This window comes from Semicossyphus pulcher, unplaced genomic scaffold (assembly GCF_022749685.1).
Source record: "Semicossyphus pulcher isolate SPU_LCO1_2020_fin unplaced genomic scaffold, fSemPul1.0.p SCAF_3, whole genome shotgun sequence".
NCBI lineage: Eukaryota > Metazoa > Chordata > Actinopteri > Labriformes > Labridae > Semicossyphus > Semicossyphus pulcher.
Window position 1 is genome coordinate 13,499,232 of NW_027211704.1, and position 19,567 is coordinate 13,518,798.

Sequence of the window (19,567 nt, forward strand, 5' to 3'; positions counted from 1 at the left end):
TACTTTCACACTTGCTCACAGGGAGAGTGTGAAGGAGATGGTTGGCTGCCAAACCTTCAGCCATCTGAGTGGGAGATGCTCTCACGTCTGCCAATGAAAACATCTTAGTCCTTAGTCTTATAATTAGTTTAAACGTGTCCATGATACCTTCTAGAAAGATCCCTTTAGCTCGGCACTTGATGGTCTTTTCTCAGACATATTCCTCTTTTTCTACAGCCCTTTCCCCCACCCGCTAACACCGTCTTTTTTGAGTCGTGGGAAAGGTTACAATCGGCATTCAGACCCGGCCCCCTCTCCGGCTCGATGCAATGCTCCGTCGGTAACTTCTCCGACTCCTTGTCATCTCAGCTACAAATTTCACCCGTCTCTGTTCGTGCAGCACTGGAACATCGTTCCAAATTTGTTGCGCCGAGTTTGATACACAGACTGAATGAGTAATAGATACAATAAAGACCTGACCACCGTAGACCAACAGCAGTATACTCCACTGGCAATGGGAAAAGAGACAATCGGCATCTATAGGTGGGTCTTCCTGGGTCTGCGTCAACGTGCTAATTTCAGTGGGAAAGGGAGATGAGTCTTTAGTCTTATAATTAGTTTAAACGTGTCCATGATACCCTCGAGAAAAATCCCTTTAGCTCAGCACATGATGGTCTTTTCTCAACCATATTACCCCTTTTTCTATGACTTATATAATCCACATGAAGGCAAAGATCCTTGTTCTCTTGACAAAATCCTCTAAAGAAGCCCTGCCTGTGATTTAAAACACATGTTTAAGCTTGAAACGTAGGACTATACCACTTTCCTGTTCTTCTTCATGTGAAAATTAAAATTAAAAATCGCAGACATATTGCCCACAGCCGTAATAAAAACAGAAACAAAAGCAACCGACCTGTTAATACTCTCTTATCTCCCTAATCTGTCTAATGTTAGAGAAGCTTTTATTACACGGCCTTTGAAGCGACTGCAGACGTGCAGCTGTTAAATATCACTGATCGGACATGCAGTATTAAGAGCTCGGCTTACTTTTCGCTATGACTTAGACCTCTCCCTTCATGAGATCAGTCTCAGTTCATTAATATCAAGTAACAACACTCATATCTCACTGGTAGTGCTGGTGGCGCACACCACTTTGTGTTTGAACCACCACGTCATCGGAAAAGGTGTTTCAGACGTGGCTGTGTAGCGCTCTGCCCATGTATAACTCACTCACTCTTTAACTACAGCACATTACTGTACCCTCTCCACCATCAGCAGAGATTGTTGCTTTAAAGCAGCTGTTTCCCAAAATAGGAAGTCCCCCTGGCTTTCCCCGGCTGTTGCTATTCTCTGCACGGAGGCAGAAATATGTAAACAAAAGGGAGGCAGGCCTTGTGTGCTCAACACTGTAACTCTTTAGTATCTTTTTTCCTACTTGTGTTTATGTTCTGGGGTTTGGGGGCCGAGGCTCGGCCCATTAAAGGAGGAGGTAGTCGAGCGAGCTCACAGACGTCACACTGTAAAATGATGAGATGATCGTGAGATATATATGAGCACTTGTTACTTGGTTCAGATGTTGTTGCAACAGTTTTAGAGCTTCAGTTTTCTCTTCTGTCGGCACCTTATTTGTAGTTTTGTTGAGAGGATTTCTGACACAGTTAAAACTTTACAGCTTATATGAAATAATTGCACTTACAGCATGACGGAGTCTAATTATTACAAACATTTTGACACAATAAATAGACATATGAATTGTAAGTTTGAGCTGTACAATATTAGTATTTTTCACACACAACACAGAGAATTATCACCAAACACGGCTCTGTGTTTTTTCAACCTGTTGTTTTGTTTGTATCGCTCGTAATTATGTGCGTTGAGTCACGTTTGCCGCTTTCAGAAATCCTTGTTTTAGCTGCTTCCAAAAAATATTCTAATTAGCAGACGGTATTTTTATGTACAGTGGACGAGATTAACCCAGAGAGACCCACTGCACGCGACCAATTCACCTACACTCACGTCCGCTCGGCCTCGTAGGGAGTCTTTTCAGCCAAACCAACACCATACAAGGTTTCTTTACTCAATAGTATATCACTGCTTTCTTTAGATGCATGATTATGACATAATGAGGGAGAAAAGCTGTTGGAAATTGCCGCCACTTACCTGGTGCGTGACGCTAGGTTTCCCAGCATGCTTTGCAAATCGGCTGCTTGCAATAAATGGGGGAGAATTTTCAGCAGAGTTAGTTTACCTTCAGTGGGCCCGCACCATAAATGGTGAATACAGTGGAGTATTTAGCAGCTAAGAGGCTCAATGTTTCCCCCAGGAGTTGGTGGAGACCAAAATCAGAGCTTAAATTAGAGTGAAGGCAATGTTTTACTGACACATTAGCTTTATCAACTTAATCAGGTGTTCAGTGTAGCTTCTTAATGCTGTCTCCTGGTGACCAAAAACAAGACTAGGTCCAAACCAAGTTTGTGGGGTCAATGTGCGCTTTTGAGGGCAATGTGTTACAAGGACCGTCCTTATGAGGTTGATGACAACGTGTTTGAAAGGAGGTGCGCTGCGGACATAGGTGAAGACAGCGGACGAGCTGCGGAGGAGCAGCCCCACCTACTCCCTGAACAAAATATGCAGAGCCGTATAGACAGAGAGTTGCGTCAGTGGAGGTCCAATATGCTCCATGATCCGCCATTGCGATGTCGTGACGGCTCTGAAAGTACCGTCACTCACTCACTCACTCACTCACTCAGTCACATACAGACCCGTGTGTAGGGCTGACCCTGGCGGTCAGCCAAAAAGAGTGAAGAATACTGCTTTAAATGTAGCAGCAAACTGCATGGCTGAAAACAGAAGCAAATGTAGAAGTGCAATAAAATGCAGTTTCTCAAATGGTCAAAGTAAAGTCCAAAAGCCTGAGATGGCGACAACCACAATGCACGAATCAAGTCTTTAAAGCTGCAGTCCACAAACCAAATGTAACAATGTAACACTGGCTATGTCAACCTCTTATGTTCCAACTAGTCTATTTTTTAAATGCTCTCTTTCTTGCTGGCTTTACAAACCAGTACGTTGCTAAAAGAACTATACGGAAAAAGGACTTTGTCATCTCAGATCATAGCCAGTGCAGTTAGCCCATGCCTTGTTATTGCAGGAAACATAACCTCACCAGACACTAAATGATCTTGCCACAGTAACAGAGATGAATGACTTTGCGCTCCTGCAGCTGCATCTGAGCTGCAGCCTCAGTGAAACACAGAGACACATCCTTGAGGCCAGGAGAGAGAGGAGGACGTGTTTCAGCTGGGTATTTAATAGCTCCATGATCAACCCCTCCAGCAGCGCGCCTCACTCCCTGTAATGCTGTCTTTACTTGTCTGCTGGGCTGCCTGCTGGTCGTCTGCCATGGAGTTACTCCCTCTTCCATGTCCGTGCACACATCCTCCACACCCTGGTCTTCCCTGCGTGCCCTTTCACGCTCCCTCTGTGCCCCCGTTCCCTAGAATGCCCTTTCGGTCTCTAATTGAATTAGCAGGCTCCTGATTTCAAGAATGCCGCTCCGAGGCCGACGCTCACACACTGCCTCTCTGTTAATTGCCTGCAGAAATGACGACGATTTCCTGCCTTCACAGGAAACACGGTATTGAAACCAGATTTCCCAGCGAGAGCTGCGGGGTCTCGCTGGAGGAGTAAGGGGATTTTGTAGCTGTCTGCTGCAGCGTCTGTTTCTAATAACTTTCATTCACAACTTGCTCAGCAAAAAAAGCCTTTTGATATTTTGTGTTCTTAATGTGGATTGAGAAATGAGGAAAAAGAGGATTTTTTGCATCCACGTGGTTGTATGTTTTTTTTACATATAGCCGGCAAAACCCGCCTTTACTTCATTTTAGATTTTTGCGCCTTTCTATAATTGGTGGTCACACATCTGTCACACTTTAAGCAGGGGCTGCTTTCAAGCGCGAGATGGGACGACAAAGGGGCAGCTCAACCTCACATGTGGTTAAATCTGTGTTTGCCTCCTCGCGCTGTGCCGGTAAAGAAAAAGGGGTGAACATGATCCCCGGCCCTCGGTATTCCTCCGGGAGCTCCGGCGTGGAGCTGCATTGTTCAGTTTGTAACTCAAGCCTCAGACATGAATAGTGCTCACGGGATAATGAGTAATCTGTGATCAACACAGGCGGCTTGTGCCTTCTGTTGTTTTCCAGGGTTTTTTTTGTTGTTGTGTTCTGTTCTGTGGGTTGACCTTATGCTTTTTTTAAGTCATCTGTTGTTTTGTGTTGCATTGTTCCATCACTGATGTTATTCAGTTCCTCATAGAGTAAAAACTTCCCATTTTCAGTCATCAACAACAATATATGTCTGTGAAAAGCTCGTTTGTGTGTTTTGCTTCAAACCTGAAAAAAACAAAAGGTCAAGCTATATGGACATTAAAAGCCCCTTTAAGATAGAGATCCATATCATTTGTTTATTATTGAATGTGGCATTCTTTAACTTTCAGCAAAATGAAGCCAGAAGAGTTTGGTGGTTAGCAGCTCTCTCTCTTTTTTTAAAGATTATTTTTTAGCCTTTTTATGCCTTTTATATGCCGGGCTGATTATCGGCGCAGATATTCGACATTTTGATGCATATCGGCATCTGCCTTTTTTTTTCTTTCTTTTTTTTTTTAATCTGACGGCCGATAACAGTTCATTTCTTTGCAAATTTTATTTAACTTTGTGTTATTTACTTAATAAAACTTATTCATTTATTTATTAAATTTTCAGTTAACTTTATAAGAGATGCTGCTGACCCTGGGAACTCCCTGCGCTTTTTGTTTGTTTAATAAACATATGCTTAAAGGCATTTAAACAAAGTTAAGTGATGGAGTTTGTATTATTCAAAATTTTGACGCCAATATTTTAATTTTTACTGCAAATGAATATCGGCTCCAAATATCGGTTATCGGCCTCCTTGACTACTAATAATCGGTATCGGTATCGGCCCTGAAAAAAACATATCGGTCTATCTCTAGTTAGGACGCTGAACCTATCTCTTCATCTCATACATATTTAAGCCACCGGCAAGAGAAAAGGATGATAGGTAAAGTTAGCCTGATTTGCTTGGTAGTGTAGCTGTTAATAAATACTCACGGGGCGCTGGTTTAGCTCAGTTGGTAGAGCAGGCGCCCCGTGTACAGAGGCTACAGTCCTCGTCGCACTGATAGCAGGTTTCGACTCCTGGTCTGCCGATCATGTGGTGCATGTCATCCCCCACTCTCTCCTCCTCCCATTTCCTGTCTCTTCAGCTGTCCTATCAAATAAAGGCAAAAAGCCAAAAGAAAAGAAAAAGACGACGCCACAACAGTCGTCAATTTCAGCCAGCAAAGTTGACGGTCACCTACAAGAAATGAGGAGCATGCTGTCTGCTCTGAAAGACTCAGGGGAATTTTAAATAGACCTGAGAGTTATTAAAAATTATTATGTTTTTAATTGTTTACAGCCTCTGGAAAGAGCTTATTTATCTATTTTCTCATCAGTTTGAATAGTTTCTCACAAATTTGCAGAAGAAAGAATCTGAAGCATTTTTGTTACAAAGTAGTTTTAAATGAGTAGTTATTAGTAGTATTAGACATCAGTACTCCGACTGCCCTACTGTTCTCCTACTGCAGAGAAACGTAATACTTTACTTAATAAAATAAACAATACAAAATATGAAGTAATGTTCTATAAAATATGAACAATATATTATTTTTTAAGTGTAATGAAAGAGCTCGGTTTTTGCAGAATAAGCAAAATATTGCTCAAGGAGTTTGCAGATGTTCACAGTACGAACTACTGAAAATGTCCAATGGACAAAGATAATAATCCAGTTTCGTAAAGAGAATGACTCATATGTAGAAACTTCAGGTTAACGCAACATTAAAGCACTAAGATGCTGGATGACTAAGAGTCAAAGTCATCCAGTATCACCCGTTTATCTCTTGCCTCCTTCAGCCTTCGTCCCATTATTTGCAATGTTTCCCACAAATTCCTTCCTCAGGCCCGCTGAACCACCATGTGGAGCTTATTAGACGTCTCTGTCCTCCTGTTTCATTATTCCCTCATTATAGCACCATGCTGGCAGGAGATGGGCTGCAGGTTTCTAATAAGAGACATTAAATGTAATTTTCTAGTCTGCTCCTGATGTCATGCGTCTACAAGTGTACCTATTACCTCTGAATTCTAAAGGCATTCTGTCATCCCTCTTTTTATTTCTTCTCCTTTCACGCAGAAAGTCTTACCTCACAGATCCACACAAAAACCTCCAGGCGTGGCTCGCTGTATGTGATGATAATGTTCCAGCCTGTAGCTTGTGTCCTCTGCTCTGCAGGACTCAGCAGGACCGTCTGTCTGCCTGTGGACTGCATGTTGTTCTGACTTGTATGCAGAGCACACGAGGCACTGACTAACAACACGCACATGTCCTGATTCTGTAATGGAAATAGGCATAAAATAATGTTTTACTGGTCTTAAAGCCACATGAATGTGCTCATAAAGGACCTGGAGCAGCTTGTGCACATGCTGCAGGGCTAATAGGAGGTCCGAATGATTGTATAGCATACATGTTATGCTAATTATATTCTTAACTACCATAGTAATCATTTTGTCTCCATTTCCTACGTAATGATTTAGACAGGAACCAATTGGACAACTGTCTGTTTGGCAAAGCTGAGTGGCTCAGGCGGTGAAGGCTCACTAGTGTTTTTGGCCGGCAGTTGAAATCTAAGTCGGCTGTATTGTATTCCATGTTTACAGCCAAAAGAAGCTCTGTAGTTGGCTTATGCAGCTGAGAAGTGTGCAGGTCTCCAGTCAGTGAGGGATAAACAAAGAGATCACAATTCATTCTTAGAGGGACATAAATGTCTGAGCTATATTTCATGGCAATCCATCAAGGAGCTGTGGAGATTCTGCAACTTGGACCAAGGTGTTAGAACGACTGACAGAGCGACTTTGCCAGCCTTAAATCCTTGACGTTAGCACGGCTAAAAGATATTCCATATTGGACCCATAGACTGTATAAAAAGATGGAAGACATGACCGCTCCCTATAAGTGAAGCCAAAACATTTCCAGTATAGGTCATAAAGCCCGCCTCCTCCATGTTAACAGATGGGACATGAGTCAAACTATAAAATCAAAATACAAGCCAAATAAATGTTTCTCAAACATGGTTTCTGTCTTTATAGTTAGTTATCATGCTGATTTACATCCAAGTGTTCAAGTTAATTTTTAAGTAGTTATTTGATGCTGTAAAAATGATGATTGACAGCTCTGTTGACCAATACAACTCCTCCAGCCGATCTGTTCTGGATTAGCAGAGTAGAGCAGGAATGGTGAGAGGAGACGTAGCTAAAACAATCACTGCAGTCACTGCAGTTTCCATATCTGTGAACGTCTGCTTCAGACCAACACAAGAAGCTGTTCTGCTGTTAAACAAGCCAACATGCTGGATCTTTGCTGTTTTTCCCCCAGGTAATTTCAGTGTGTGTTATGGTTAGCGGAAGTGGCTACGGCGGCTCCACCCGCCAATCTCTACTGCACAGTCTCTGGCTCCAAATGACATCACCATCGCAAGATGGCAGCGCCCACCCCAGGGGCTATTTTGGCTTCAAATGCAATGAGAGCAGATGGAGACGCGCCGTCCATCTATATATACAGTCATTGATTGGACCCAGGAAAACCTCATTAACACTACATATGCATTGATAACAGTTCTACTCAGAACCAGAAATATAGCACTGCCCCATTCAGTGTTCAGCACGCTGTGAGCTACATGGATGTCTCGTGTGCCTGAGTCTGTGTTTAACAGCAGATAACCTCACAGTTTATTAACTGCTGACAAGGACTGGACATCATATTGATCTGCAGATATCGATGAGTTGCTCCAGTGACCGATACACGGCATTACAACACGAAACTGAAGAGCATGACCTCTGGTTACTAAAGCTTTTCATCAATACAACAAGCTGGGATGTAACAACACCGAGCACGCTGATCACAGTTTATACTCAGAGCTGAACATTTTGTTGAATTGATCCACATCACGGACAAAAGCTGTGTGCTAACTCCACCCTGCATACAATTATGAACAATGTGTGCTTGAATAGTACTCAAGAAATCAATGCTCTTTGCTGTTTTGTACAGCAAATCATCCAAGTGTTGGCAATAGAAGTGTGTTGGGACCGTCAGATGCATCCCTTTAAAGCATTTCGATGACTTTCTAACTGTCTCTGCCGTCCCAGTGTCTCTGCAGGCTCCAGCGTGTCAGCGGCCCATTTGTAAGAGGAGCATTTTATTGACTCAGTCCTCCTGCCCCGGGTCATTTTCAGTCAGGTGGAGTGATGTTATCTTCTCATTTGAAAGACAATCACATTGACATTCTGTTTGCTGTTTTACACGTCAATGGAAGTCTTTCAAAAGGAACGGCCCGCTTTTAGTCTGTGTGTCAAACTCGGCACTCTCCCGAGAAGTGTCTGCTGGTTGCTGAGCTGCTTCTCCTCCCCCACCCTGCTACGAAATCAGAAGTCATCCATCAAAATGTACATCAAAAATATAAATTGTCTTTAATGCTAATTTAATCTTGTAATCGTCTTTGGATTGTGTGTAAGGCTCGTGTCCTGTCAATTCTCTCGGGAGTTAGCCAAGTCATTGCAGCGAGCAGTTGGAGGCCCCAGCCATCTGTTTCTTCACTGCAGTCCAAAGAGAGCGGTGATCAATAGTGATCAGGCAGCAGATGACCCTCCCGTTCAGACAAAGGGCACACTTTACATGACAGTACTATTGTCCTTTTGTTGAAGAGGGCCATACAGGAAAACACAAACAAACATGTTCCTGTAGATTCAGCGAAACAGCTCTCCAGCAGCCTCGGTTCTACTCTCAGTGAATCTCTGTTAAAACACGAGTCATGTGACCTTTCTACATTAAAGGAGTACTACACAGATTAGGCGGTAAGGCTCCTGTAACACTGTGGAATAACAATGTACAGGTTTTTTTTTAAGTATTAAAATTGGTGCAGAAGTACCACAGATATTCTTTTTGAATCCTGGCACCTATATTACCCACAATGCAGCTTAACCGCCAGGAGTTCAATCAGTAGCAGCCAATTTAGTCTATAGCCGACGTCTTATAAGGTCATATAATTCTTTACAACTCCACACCTTGAGTTTTTTTCACTTTAATTTTCAAACTTGTAGTCTTCAGCTCCAACAGGTGCTTAATTTCCCCCCTAGGGATCAATAAAGGACTATCTTATCTTCAAATGACATCCCTTTAGGCCAGTGGTTCTCACCTGGTCTAACCTCAGGATGCACCACCACCTCCTTAATGACAATTCGTGACCCAAATTTCTGATGTATTTAAACCACTCAAATAAATGTAATGAAATGGTGCACTTTGGAGCTGAGACCGAATGAAACATCACAGTATGTCATCATCACAAGGTAGAAAAAAGAGGAAAATATTTCCTCTAAAATTATTTCAATTTAAAGAAAAATTTCAACAGAACTGAACTAAAAAAGTGCAACATAAATCCATGTATCAGTGGAATACATGGAGTGTGAATAGATTACAAAACTACTGCATGCATGTCATTGGAAACTCATGTCCTTCAAAATAAAAGCGCAGCACATATCGATGACCCACTGAGATCAGCCCAAACAAACCGCTTTTGGCTTTAGGCCGCGTCCTTCTTGACTCTGACTTGCAGCATTTGCAGCCTCAAAACACCTTTCATATATGTGGTAGCACCCTCAAAGACCTGTAAGAAACTTTCAAGTGTTGATTCGTTGGAGTTTTTCTTTTTGAAAAAAAGAACAAATAGTTCCTGTCCCAATCCTGAAGCAACCAATCATCAAGAAAACTGGTGTGCTACTATACAAAAAAAGATCACACCAGTTTTAACTGTATGAGACAGCTGCAGCTCCCTCTCTTAGTATAAACATTATTGGGTTCATATTCAGACATTACTCCAATGGAGCCCACAAACACACTTACTATACTATAATTTTGCAGGAGCATTTTGATGACATTGCAGACTATCTACAGTCGTGAGCATTCACCCATTGATGTTGTGATGTAATTGGCAGCATGACTGCGCTTAGCCATCGGCTACGTGCTGCACGACTGACGTAAAGGAAGGCGGATTAATACTGGATGAGTGAAGCGGGAATTGATTGTCCACTTGTGTTTCCAGTGGGTGTTTGAAACATGAAGGTTACTTCCTGGATTCAGCTTTAAAGAATGGTGTTTCCTATGTTATACAATGGTTTTATGTAATGCCTATTATGTGTGTCCTGCTCAACACTTATATACTTAAATATATATTGGAATGACTTTAAAGTTTAAAGACAGTAAAGTAACCAAGTTTAATCAAGCAAAAAATACACCAACCCATCTGCACTAGATCCAGTATATTTTAATAACCTTGGTGCATACCTGCTTGTACTGCAATGTTCAGCATATGCAGGAGTCGGCAGCATCACCACCATATGTTCACATAAGAAATCGAGCTTGACTTTGAGACTCAGTCGAGGACTAATCTAGGACATCAGGTCTTCGTGAAAAGAAGAATGAAAGCTAAGAGACAGAGCAAAAAGAGATGAAGATAAAAATATGATCTTAAAGGACCACACAGATCTTCCATCTGCCTCCCCTAAAGCTCACTTTGAAGCCCTCCAAAGCAAAAGAGCTGCCTTTGAAGAAGCAGGCCTGGAGCCACACTGGGTTGTAAAAATGTTTCCACTGTTGGGAGTCTGGCCAGATAATGAAGCTGAGGTTGGAGTGTGGCTAAGCAGGGCTGTTTCTTGTGGCAGACTTATCAAGGTTTGACTACTGACTTAAGCTTCCTGTCTCCAAAAAGCGCTCCATTGTCTCGACGTGTAGGATTGAAAGCTCACAGTATGGTTTAAAACTCCACATGCAGTGACCTGTGCAGCATGACCAGCACGGTTCCCTGAAGGGGGTCACAATCAGACTCGCTCCTTATCAGGTTCATTCGGCTGAACTTCCTCAGGCTGCACGACATTCCCATGCCCTCGAGTATATCCACAGGGAGAGGCGTCTATTTTTGGGTCCATCAATCAGCAGCACTTGTTATCATAAGAGATTTTATTGTGTCTCAGGTCCTGTGTTGCTAAACTGCCTTGTAAAGGCTTTTACTTTTGCCAGATCAGGAACACAATAAATGGAAACCCTTTGTACATAAAGTTTGATCTTAAATGTGATTTACAGTTTCAGAATTTGGCATAGAAAACTCCCTGTTGACAATTTTAAGAAGACTGTAGCATCCAAATCATTTATATTGCCTTGTACCCTTTGATGAGTTTTTGATATTGGATCCAGACTGTGATGGTGGAGCTTGGTCAACTTTAGCTTCAGGCCTCCTCAGAGGTCCTCAAAGCTCTCAGTGACTCATTGAAAATAACACTTTGTGATGAAACAAGACTCTTCTGACCTCTTGACTATGTAACTCTGTAAAGTTGGAGAATTGTGCACACTTTCTGTTTGTACTGATTTTAAGAAGATTTTTCATTATTTATTTATCATTGCCCCACATCTACTGCTTAAAGGTCACTTAAAGGTCATGTAAAGGTATTTGGGTTACATGGAATTCAATAATATTGTGCTGCAAACAAAATAAAGAAAGAAGCTAAGGTATTTTAAGTGTATTTTGGATTTTACAGCCTGTATCAACTTATCTAAGACACATTTTTCTACTTCTCTAATATAAATCATTACAAATCGAGTCATTCTGTTATTTAGGGCATTTTCCCATCTCACTCTAGCATCAAGGAATATAAGACTCTTTGTTTCTCTGACTTTGCATTAGTGATATGTGATTTATACACCAAGTACTCTGATTGGACAAGTGGCATTCCATGAGTGCTGATATACTGTACAACATCACTGGGACTTTTCACTCTATGTATCACTCCGCCTCAGCCATGTTACAATGTTACAATTTTATTCAGCAGACGCTTTTGTCCAAAGCGTCGTACATCATGTTTTTCTGAATACTGTTAATTAACATTACAGCAGACCGTGTGAGTCTACATTAATCAAGCTGGTACCTCTGAATCACACAGCAGACTCTTATTTCACTGGTTGATTATAAATTAAAACTTACACATAAGAAACAGCTGCTCTGTGGTAACCTGGTGTGCAGGAGAATGTTTGGGTTGCTTGGCGACAAATGTCCAGTTTCAGTTAAGTTGTGGGACTAGTTGAGTTGGTGGGCCATAAGTAATCTGTTGTTGATTAATACTTTTTACTTCTATTTGCCGCTTGTATAACTCGTATAAAAGCAATATCACACTCGAGGTCGTGATGTCGTACTGAATATCAGCACGGCCTTGATTATCTGTGGTACGAGGCCACTATGACCGAATCATGTGTGCGTGTGTGTGTGTGTATTTTGATACGTGGCCTATTTTACAATAAGATTAATTGTAGTACTTTCCTGTAAGCGGTTACCGTCCACGTTTAGTGTTTTCAGGAAGAGCAGGAGAGCTCACCAGGCTTCCTGTCAACAAGAGGAAGCAGCCTGAAGTTTGGGCTGTTTCAGTTGTTGAGGAACTTCACAGATAAAGTATTGAACTCTTCAGAAGCCTGAACATTGATAGAAGATGTCAAGCACTTTGAATGTGGTTGAATTGAGGTTGATTCAACCACTGTACCTGTAAGGACAGTTTGAATTCCATGATACGATTAATTATCCATCACGTCAGTGAAACTACAACGACTTTAGCAGAGAAAAGAGAACCAAAAAAATCCTAAAATGTCACTGTGTTCCTTTATTGTTCTGTAAAGACCAGCTGTGTCATGTTTTAGGGGGAAGTTCAAAGCTCCATTTATAATACAGTACAGAATCTGTGGAGCAGATGAGAGATTTGGCCGTCCTCCAACAGCACAGCAGATAGAGTATAAACTTACATGTCCAACGCTCAGGTCGGTGAAGTGGCCGTTTGTCTCGTCCTCGTCCTCTGAAGTCAAACTCCGTGGAGTTCAACCACCCAGAATCCTCACTGTCAGATCTGCTTTATGTCCAAACAGAGCACTGAATCTGCAGACGACCAGTGAGGTACGACTGTACTTGAACACATCACACTGGCAGTAATATAAAATAAGTTATTAAGGCTTTCATGGGGTTGAACAAGTAGGGGACTCTCTTGTGTCTCTTTATGGCTCTATCGCTCATTTTTTTAATGCTCATTCCCAGACACACTAGAGACATATTTTTAGTGCATTTACCTTGAAGTCCTTGCCTGCCACTTTAAAGATGGACACTCCAAACTGATGCAGAGCTGATTTTCTGCAGCTGTGATGAGCCACCAAGCTGCGCCTGGTAGGGGCTTGTCATCAGCATAACAGGTGACCCAGGCAGGCAGTCATTCTACTCTAAAACCTCAAGACAGCCTTGAGGTTGACAACCCAACTTTAATTGCACGAAGCAATGTGATACTTTGTATAATACAACAGTTAGTTTCAACTAGGCAATTTGATTGGACAAAGGCATTCCTAGAGTGCTGATATAGAGTATAACAGCACTGGGACTTTAAACTATACATAGTTTAAAGTTTGTAATAACATTACAGCAGACAGTATATGTCTAGACTGATTAAGCTGGTACTTTGAGGCAAAGCAGGCGTATACAAAGTAGCTAGTATGGAAGAAAATGTTTATGTTGCTTGGTAATATCACAAACGAGGCTGTGCAGTTGAACTGACGATGACCAGATCACCGCCGTGCTGATATTCAGTATAACTGCACTCCCTCTTGTGTAATATTGCTTAAGTATCAGCACAGAAGCTCTTCCTCTTGATTGGTCTTTCTTGTGAGTACAGTGTTCAACGTTGGTGTAGTTTGTTTATTATGATATTTAAAATAAACAATGGTAAAATGTGTGGTTATATTTGATATACCACAGAGAATTCCTTGCACCGGTAATTACGTTAAAACAATGACTCTCTGCTTAGCATTTCTTCTCTTTCCCCAGAGATAACTGTTTCATTAGGGCATTTTAGTTTCTTTATGGCCCCATGAGGAAAGATACTGTAGATACTGTAGTTGTGCTTGTTGGAAACCAGTTGTAATTGTTTCCAGCAGCCACTGTGGTTCCAGCGTTCTTGCTTACTTCTTCTCCCTCTGCTATAGGGTTGAATAGCTGACGTCACTCAGCGCACAGACCGATGGGGTAGTCGATTGGCGTCAGGTTCCTGTCGGAGCTGTGCGACAGATATGAGAGAGGGGAAGGGAGGGAGGAGGGAGTAAATATAGCGTCCGTGCCTGCTTTGCATTGTGTAAGATCAGCATCTGCACACAAAAGCACTCATGAGAAACTCTGGCCTGGAACCACAGAACGAAGAAGGTCCATTTTAAAGCAACAATGAGTTTGTGTTTGCGAGATCAGTGAGAAAAATGGGCCATTTTGAACTTTTTGTGCATCAAAGGCTTCAATTATGTTCTGAGGAAGGCTCATAAATGATAAAGAAGCTAACTTTAGCAGGGTTAGAGATGTGCATCTTGCAAACAAAACATGCTCTGTCTGAAAATGGGACAAAAGACTCCCTGAGCGAGACTCCCTGTCAGACTTGCGGAGAAGTTTGCCTCCGAGTGTGTCTCCATAACCCCAAACCCTCTAAGTGGTGGGAGTCTTGAGGGCTAGTCGAGAAGTTCCCCTTGGCTGCCGGAGCAGAGATAATTGGACCCAGGTTTAGCCGGAGTTTTGGTATTCACATCCCGAGCCAAGTTTTGCTCTTCTCAACTCCTCTCAGCAGACAGCGCCTGTGCTCGCAGGGTTGTCTGACTCTGTGACATATTTTGACATTTTTTTACTGCATGTGAGGAATCCTGACCCACTTCAGGTCGGGTGATGTTTTTCCTTATGGTCCTGCAAGTGTGGATTATATTGTTTTATGTTAAACATGTGGTGTCATCATGTGATAACTAATAACAGTCCAGTGTTTGCAGGGTTTGAATTGATGCGTTTGGGCGTCAGGACATTGTGTTCTGTATTTGTTTAGAGGTCAAAGGTCGATCCTATAGTGACTTGAAGGATGGCAAGTCACACTCAGGTCATCCGTCTTTCACACAGGAGATGTGAGAAGTGTGGCGGCGTTGCCGTAGGGGGACAGTGGATCCTGAGGCAGGAGATGAAATGTGTTGAAGCTGTATGAAGAGTTTCCTCAGTGAATGACTGTTTGTTGAGCTTCATCTAGACTCAGGAGACTCTCGTTAGTCCAGCTGTTGACTGAAAATCATTACAATTACTTACTGTTGCATTTTTCTTGATTAATTTTTTGTCTTTAAATTAAAAAGAAAATGTCTAAGAGCCAAAAGTCATATCTCCAAACTGATACCAGCACTGATCCTAAAATGATACTTATTTTCTATTTCACCTTTTAGTTAACAAAACCCTCCTTTTTCTTATAAGGCTGTTTCTATGGCAATTTTACTTTTATTTGATTGGACAGCTGAATGTAGACAGGGAATATCGGGAGGAGAGAGAATTTGGAATTCATGCAGCAAAGGCCTGAGGTCAGGACTCAAACCCAGGACCGCGTCAGCGAGGACTCAGCCTCTGCGAGTGGGTCGTGCGCTTCACCAACTCAGCTAAACTAGAACCCTTCTTTTTCAAGATGTAGTTTGTAAATATTTTAATTTATATAAAGCACTATCTGATTAAATAATTAGTAATAATTAATACTAAATGTTGGGTTGGTTTGGACACTCATGTGTAAGTGCTACAGACCCATTCTGCCTCAATATACAGCCTTATTATTAACAAAATAAATAGACTATTTATTATAGATTCATGTTCTGCTTGTTACTTTATAATAATTTTAAAATAATTAATCACAACTTACATTTTCCATACACCAACTTACATCATAGAGGACCATAGAGGCTGATGCAGTTACAGCTTTAAATCAGCACTTTAAACAGCCAGATATCAAGTTTGTCTCTTTGACTCAAAGAACTACAGGAAGTGCTAAAACAAAACAGCTTAAACCTCCATAACTAATACTTAAAATGCAGTATGGCCAGGTGGAAAAATTCCAAGGTTTGCTGCCTGGAGCAACAACTTAATAATCACAGCTGTAATAAGCAACATTCTCTTTCTTATGTAATCTTAATAAACTACACTAGCATGGCTGCATGTGTTATTTACTGGCACAGGAGGGGTTGTAAACTGTGAGAATGAAGTAAGTCTTAGAGATGGAAACCTGAGAAAAGTGTGAGAGTCACTTCGTCTTATATGAGGAAGCAGCTTCTTGACCTCATCGCAGCTCGTTGGGGTCTCCGGAGCAGCTTGCTGATTGTTCTCAGCTGCTTTAATACACAGTGATGAAACATGCAGCCTCTCTGTCTGTGAGTGTCCGGGTCTCTTGTTATGGACTCAAACATTTTCACAGCAAGAAGTAATTCATCCATCAACTGCCTGTTTCTGTGTGTGTGTGTGTGTGTGTGTGTGTGTGTGTTGGTGTATGTTACGTGTCTATCGGCAGATCGCAGAAAAGAAGTACACCCTGTGGGATGACATCCTGGTTGAGGGCCGACGCAGCGGTCAGCAGGAAATGACCTTGGGAGATCTGCTCCAGTATGTCGAGGTACGGCTTCCTGATTCCTCTCTGTAAGGAAACTTTCTTCACACCCGCTGCCACTAAGTGCAGATTTTATGCTTCTTTTTTTTTTTTACCTCTAAACCTGTTCACCTTCCTCCTGTGCACACAATGGCTATTGTTTGAAAGATTGGCCACTTTACACCTTCCATTCACAACTTCAGGAATCTGTTCTACGATCCTGGAGGAAGGTCACGCTGTGGTTGAACCACTGACTTTCTTCTAATGGTTTTCTTCAATGTTTGCCCTAATTTATATTCATCCATCTCACTAATTATGTTATTTGTGCAAGAACAGAAGTCAGCTGAGTAAATATTTTCAGTGTTTTGTTTTTAGTATTAAAGACCTTAATACCTTTTCCTCTGCTGGTGGACCCTAGAAACCAACCAAGACACCGTAAGGCACATAACCCCTGTTACATGATGATTTATTGTGTGTACACTTTGCCTTTTTGAGATATAATGTGTTATGAGTTTAAAAAGCAACAGTAAGAGGATATTATAACCAGTGGACGGGGCCAGGTTAGCTGTTTACCCCTGGTTTAGGTCTGGTTAGAAGCTAAGGTGCGTTAGCCAGCTGTTGGCTTCATATCAGTCTTTTAATACAACCTTTGGCAAGAAGCATATTGTCCCTGAATGTTAGAATTCTGCACTTATCTTCATAAAAGCAGGACTTTGAATTGGTGATGAGTACATCAACATTTCAGGACTTTTCCAACTCGATGCATATCAAATTAAACATGTCAAGGAGGGAAGCCACTGTGTTATTAAATCAGGGTTTATGCCTATTAAGGCGTTTACTTTTGTAATATTTATGCGTTTTAAGAGAGGTGCCTAAAAAGTTACATTTTTAGCCTTCAAGAGCACCTGGAGTTTAACATCTTGCTACCGTGAGCACCTCATATCCCTCTATCTAATTAAACATGTTGGACAGTTGACATGAGTATGAACCAGATTTCATGTCTTTACCTCCACAACATCCACATGTGTTTCTGTCTAAGTGATACTTACCATCCCATAGATTATTATATTATCCACCCATCCATCCATCCATCTATTATCTATACCACTTATTCTGTTTAGGGTCGCAGGGGGGCTGGAGCCTATCCCAGCTGTCATTGGGCGAGAGGCAGACTTGAGGCCAGTCAATCACAGGGCTGACACACAGAGACAGACAACCTATCACGCTCACATTCACACCTACGCGCAATTTAGAGTCACCAATGAACCTAACGAGCATGTCTTTGGACTGTGGGAGGAAGCCGGAGTACCCGGAGAGAACCCAAGAACATGCACAGGGAGAACATGCAAACTCCACACAGAAAGGCCCCCTTCGTCCGAGCTGGGACTCAAATTAGGAACCTTCTAGCTGTGAGGCGACAGAGCTTACAACTGTACCATCATGCAGCCATTATTATATTATATGATGTTTAAACTTACTGTATACCCTGTGAGTAAATCATCCTGGGGTGTAGTATAGACCTGTCCCACTGCTCTGACATATTCAGCACATTCCCTTTAATATGACATAGGTCACTGGTGAACAGAAATGTTCCTACTCTTCTCGCATCTTCTTGCCCTCAACAGACTTTTGGTTTATGTATTCTGCTGGAGTTTCTTCTGAGGAAGAAAACAGGGAAAATAAATTGGCCGGTCATCTTATTTGCTCCAGGTTTTCTTTAACCTTTGACCATCCGAGTTCCCCCCGGTTTATTTGTGGAGACCGAAGAGCTTCCTGCCCTGCTGAACGTGTTTGAGGCTAGAAATGACCTGAATAGTGCATGCACTGGATACACCACTGTTGTATATTTTATGCATTGTTATATTGAACTGTTAATTAAATTGGATTATTGTCTTTGTGCAGGAAAAAAACGGCTTAACTGTTAAAAGCCTCTTCTACGAAAATGCCTACTTGTTCTGTGGGCAAGAGGAGAGACTCCAGCTGAGGTACGCAACTACAGTCCTCTTTGCAGATGCACGTCTACACACGGCGTGCAACCCCGCACACACAAACAATCTCAATCTGCAGCCTCCCTTTGTTTGTTTAGAGGCTAATGGCAGGATGAGGTGTTTCCTCTGAGCCTGCGACCAGAGAGCCTGTTGACACACTCACATGCATCACCGGACCCCGACGATTGAGACAGCTCCTCATCTGGTGTCCCTCGCGTTGTTGAGGACAGGAGTCGAACAGTTAAATTAGGGTGAACTTCTCTCTCTCTCTGCGTGGGAGAAGCCACGCTGTCTGGGCCTGTTGAGCGCTGTAGCAGCATTTTAAAACCGAGTTTCTGAGCCCCGGGGGATCGACATGAATCAGATGTCTCGTGCTGTGAACTCTGATTATCAGTTTTAGAGTCACTGCAGAATATAAACCCGCAGGGGTGTTTTGATTCCAGGAGGAAGAAAGCGTGATAAATCAAGTTGAACCTTAAGAGTTTATAGTCCATATTTCACTTGGAAAACAGACTAAAGGGTATGTTATTCGAATCTTTGTCGTGCTGTGAGGTCTACATGTTCATCTTGAACAAACTGTGTGCAGATCCCGGTGTGCTTTTGACACCTGGAGCCTCTGTGGAGCTATTGTTGTGGTTAGATTAAGCTACAGGGGGAGAGGAGCATGTGGACAGCAGGCCGAACATGATAAATGACCTCTCCAACAGCTACTTCCTGTGCGGTTGCCGTGCCTCAAGCTTCCTGTTTTGGGCCAGTGATGTGCGAGCACACAACTGAAAAACTTAGATAGTCAGTATATCCTCAATTGTCAAAAGAAATACGGATGTAAATCCTTTTCTTAAGACTAATCTACCATGTTTGTCGCCCCGAGCCTATTTGGTGCCTATTAACTGGTCACATATTTGTATAGTTTTATACATAAAATGTGGTTAATAGTTTTCTTAAACTGCTGGGTACTGTATTGTTTAACCTGACATAAACAGGAATAAATAGTGGATTTGTTTGGGA

General features: G+C 42.1%; 1 protein-coding gene across 1 annotated transcript in view; it reads left to right on the forward strand.

The window, feature by feature from the left end:
- The window catches only part of uba7 (ubiquitin-like modifier activating enzyme 7), a 39,494-nt gene that overhangs the window by 18,465 nt on the left and 1,462 nt on the right, over nt 1-19,567 (forward strand). The window contains exons 22-23 of the mRNA XM_069677971.1: nt 16,497-16,598; nt 18,474-18,556. Of these exons, the coding sequence (XP_069534072.1) occupies nt 16,497-16,598; nt 18,474-18,556 (185 nt within the window). The remainder of the gene's footprint in view (nt 1-16,496; nt 16,599-18,473; nt 18,557-19,567) is intronic.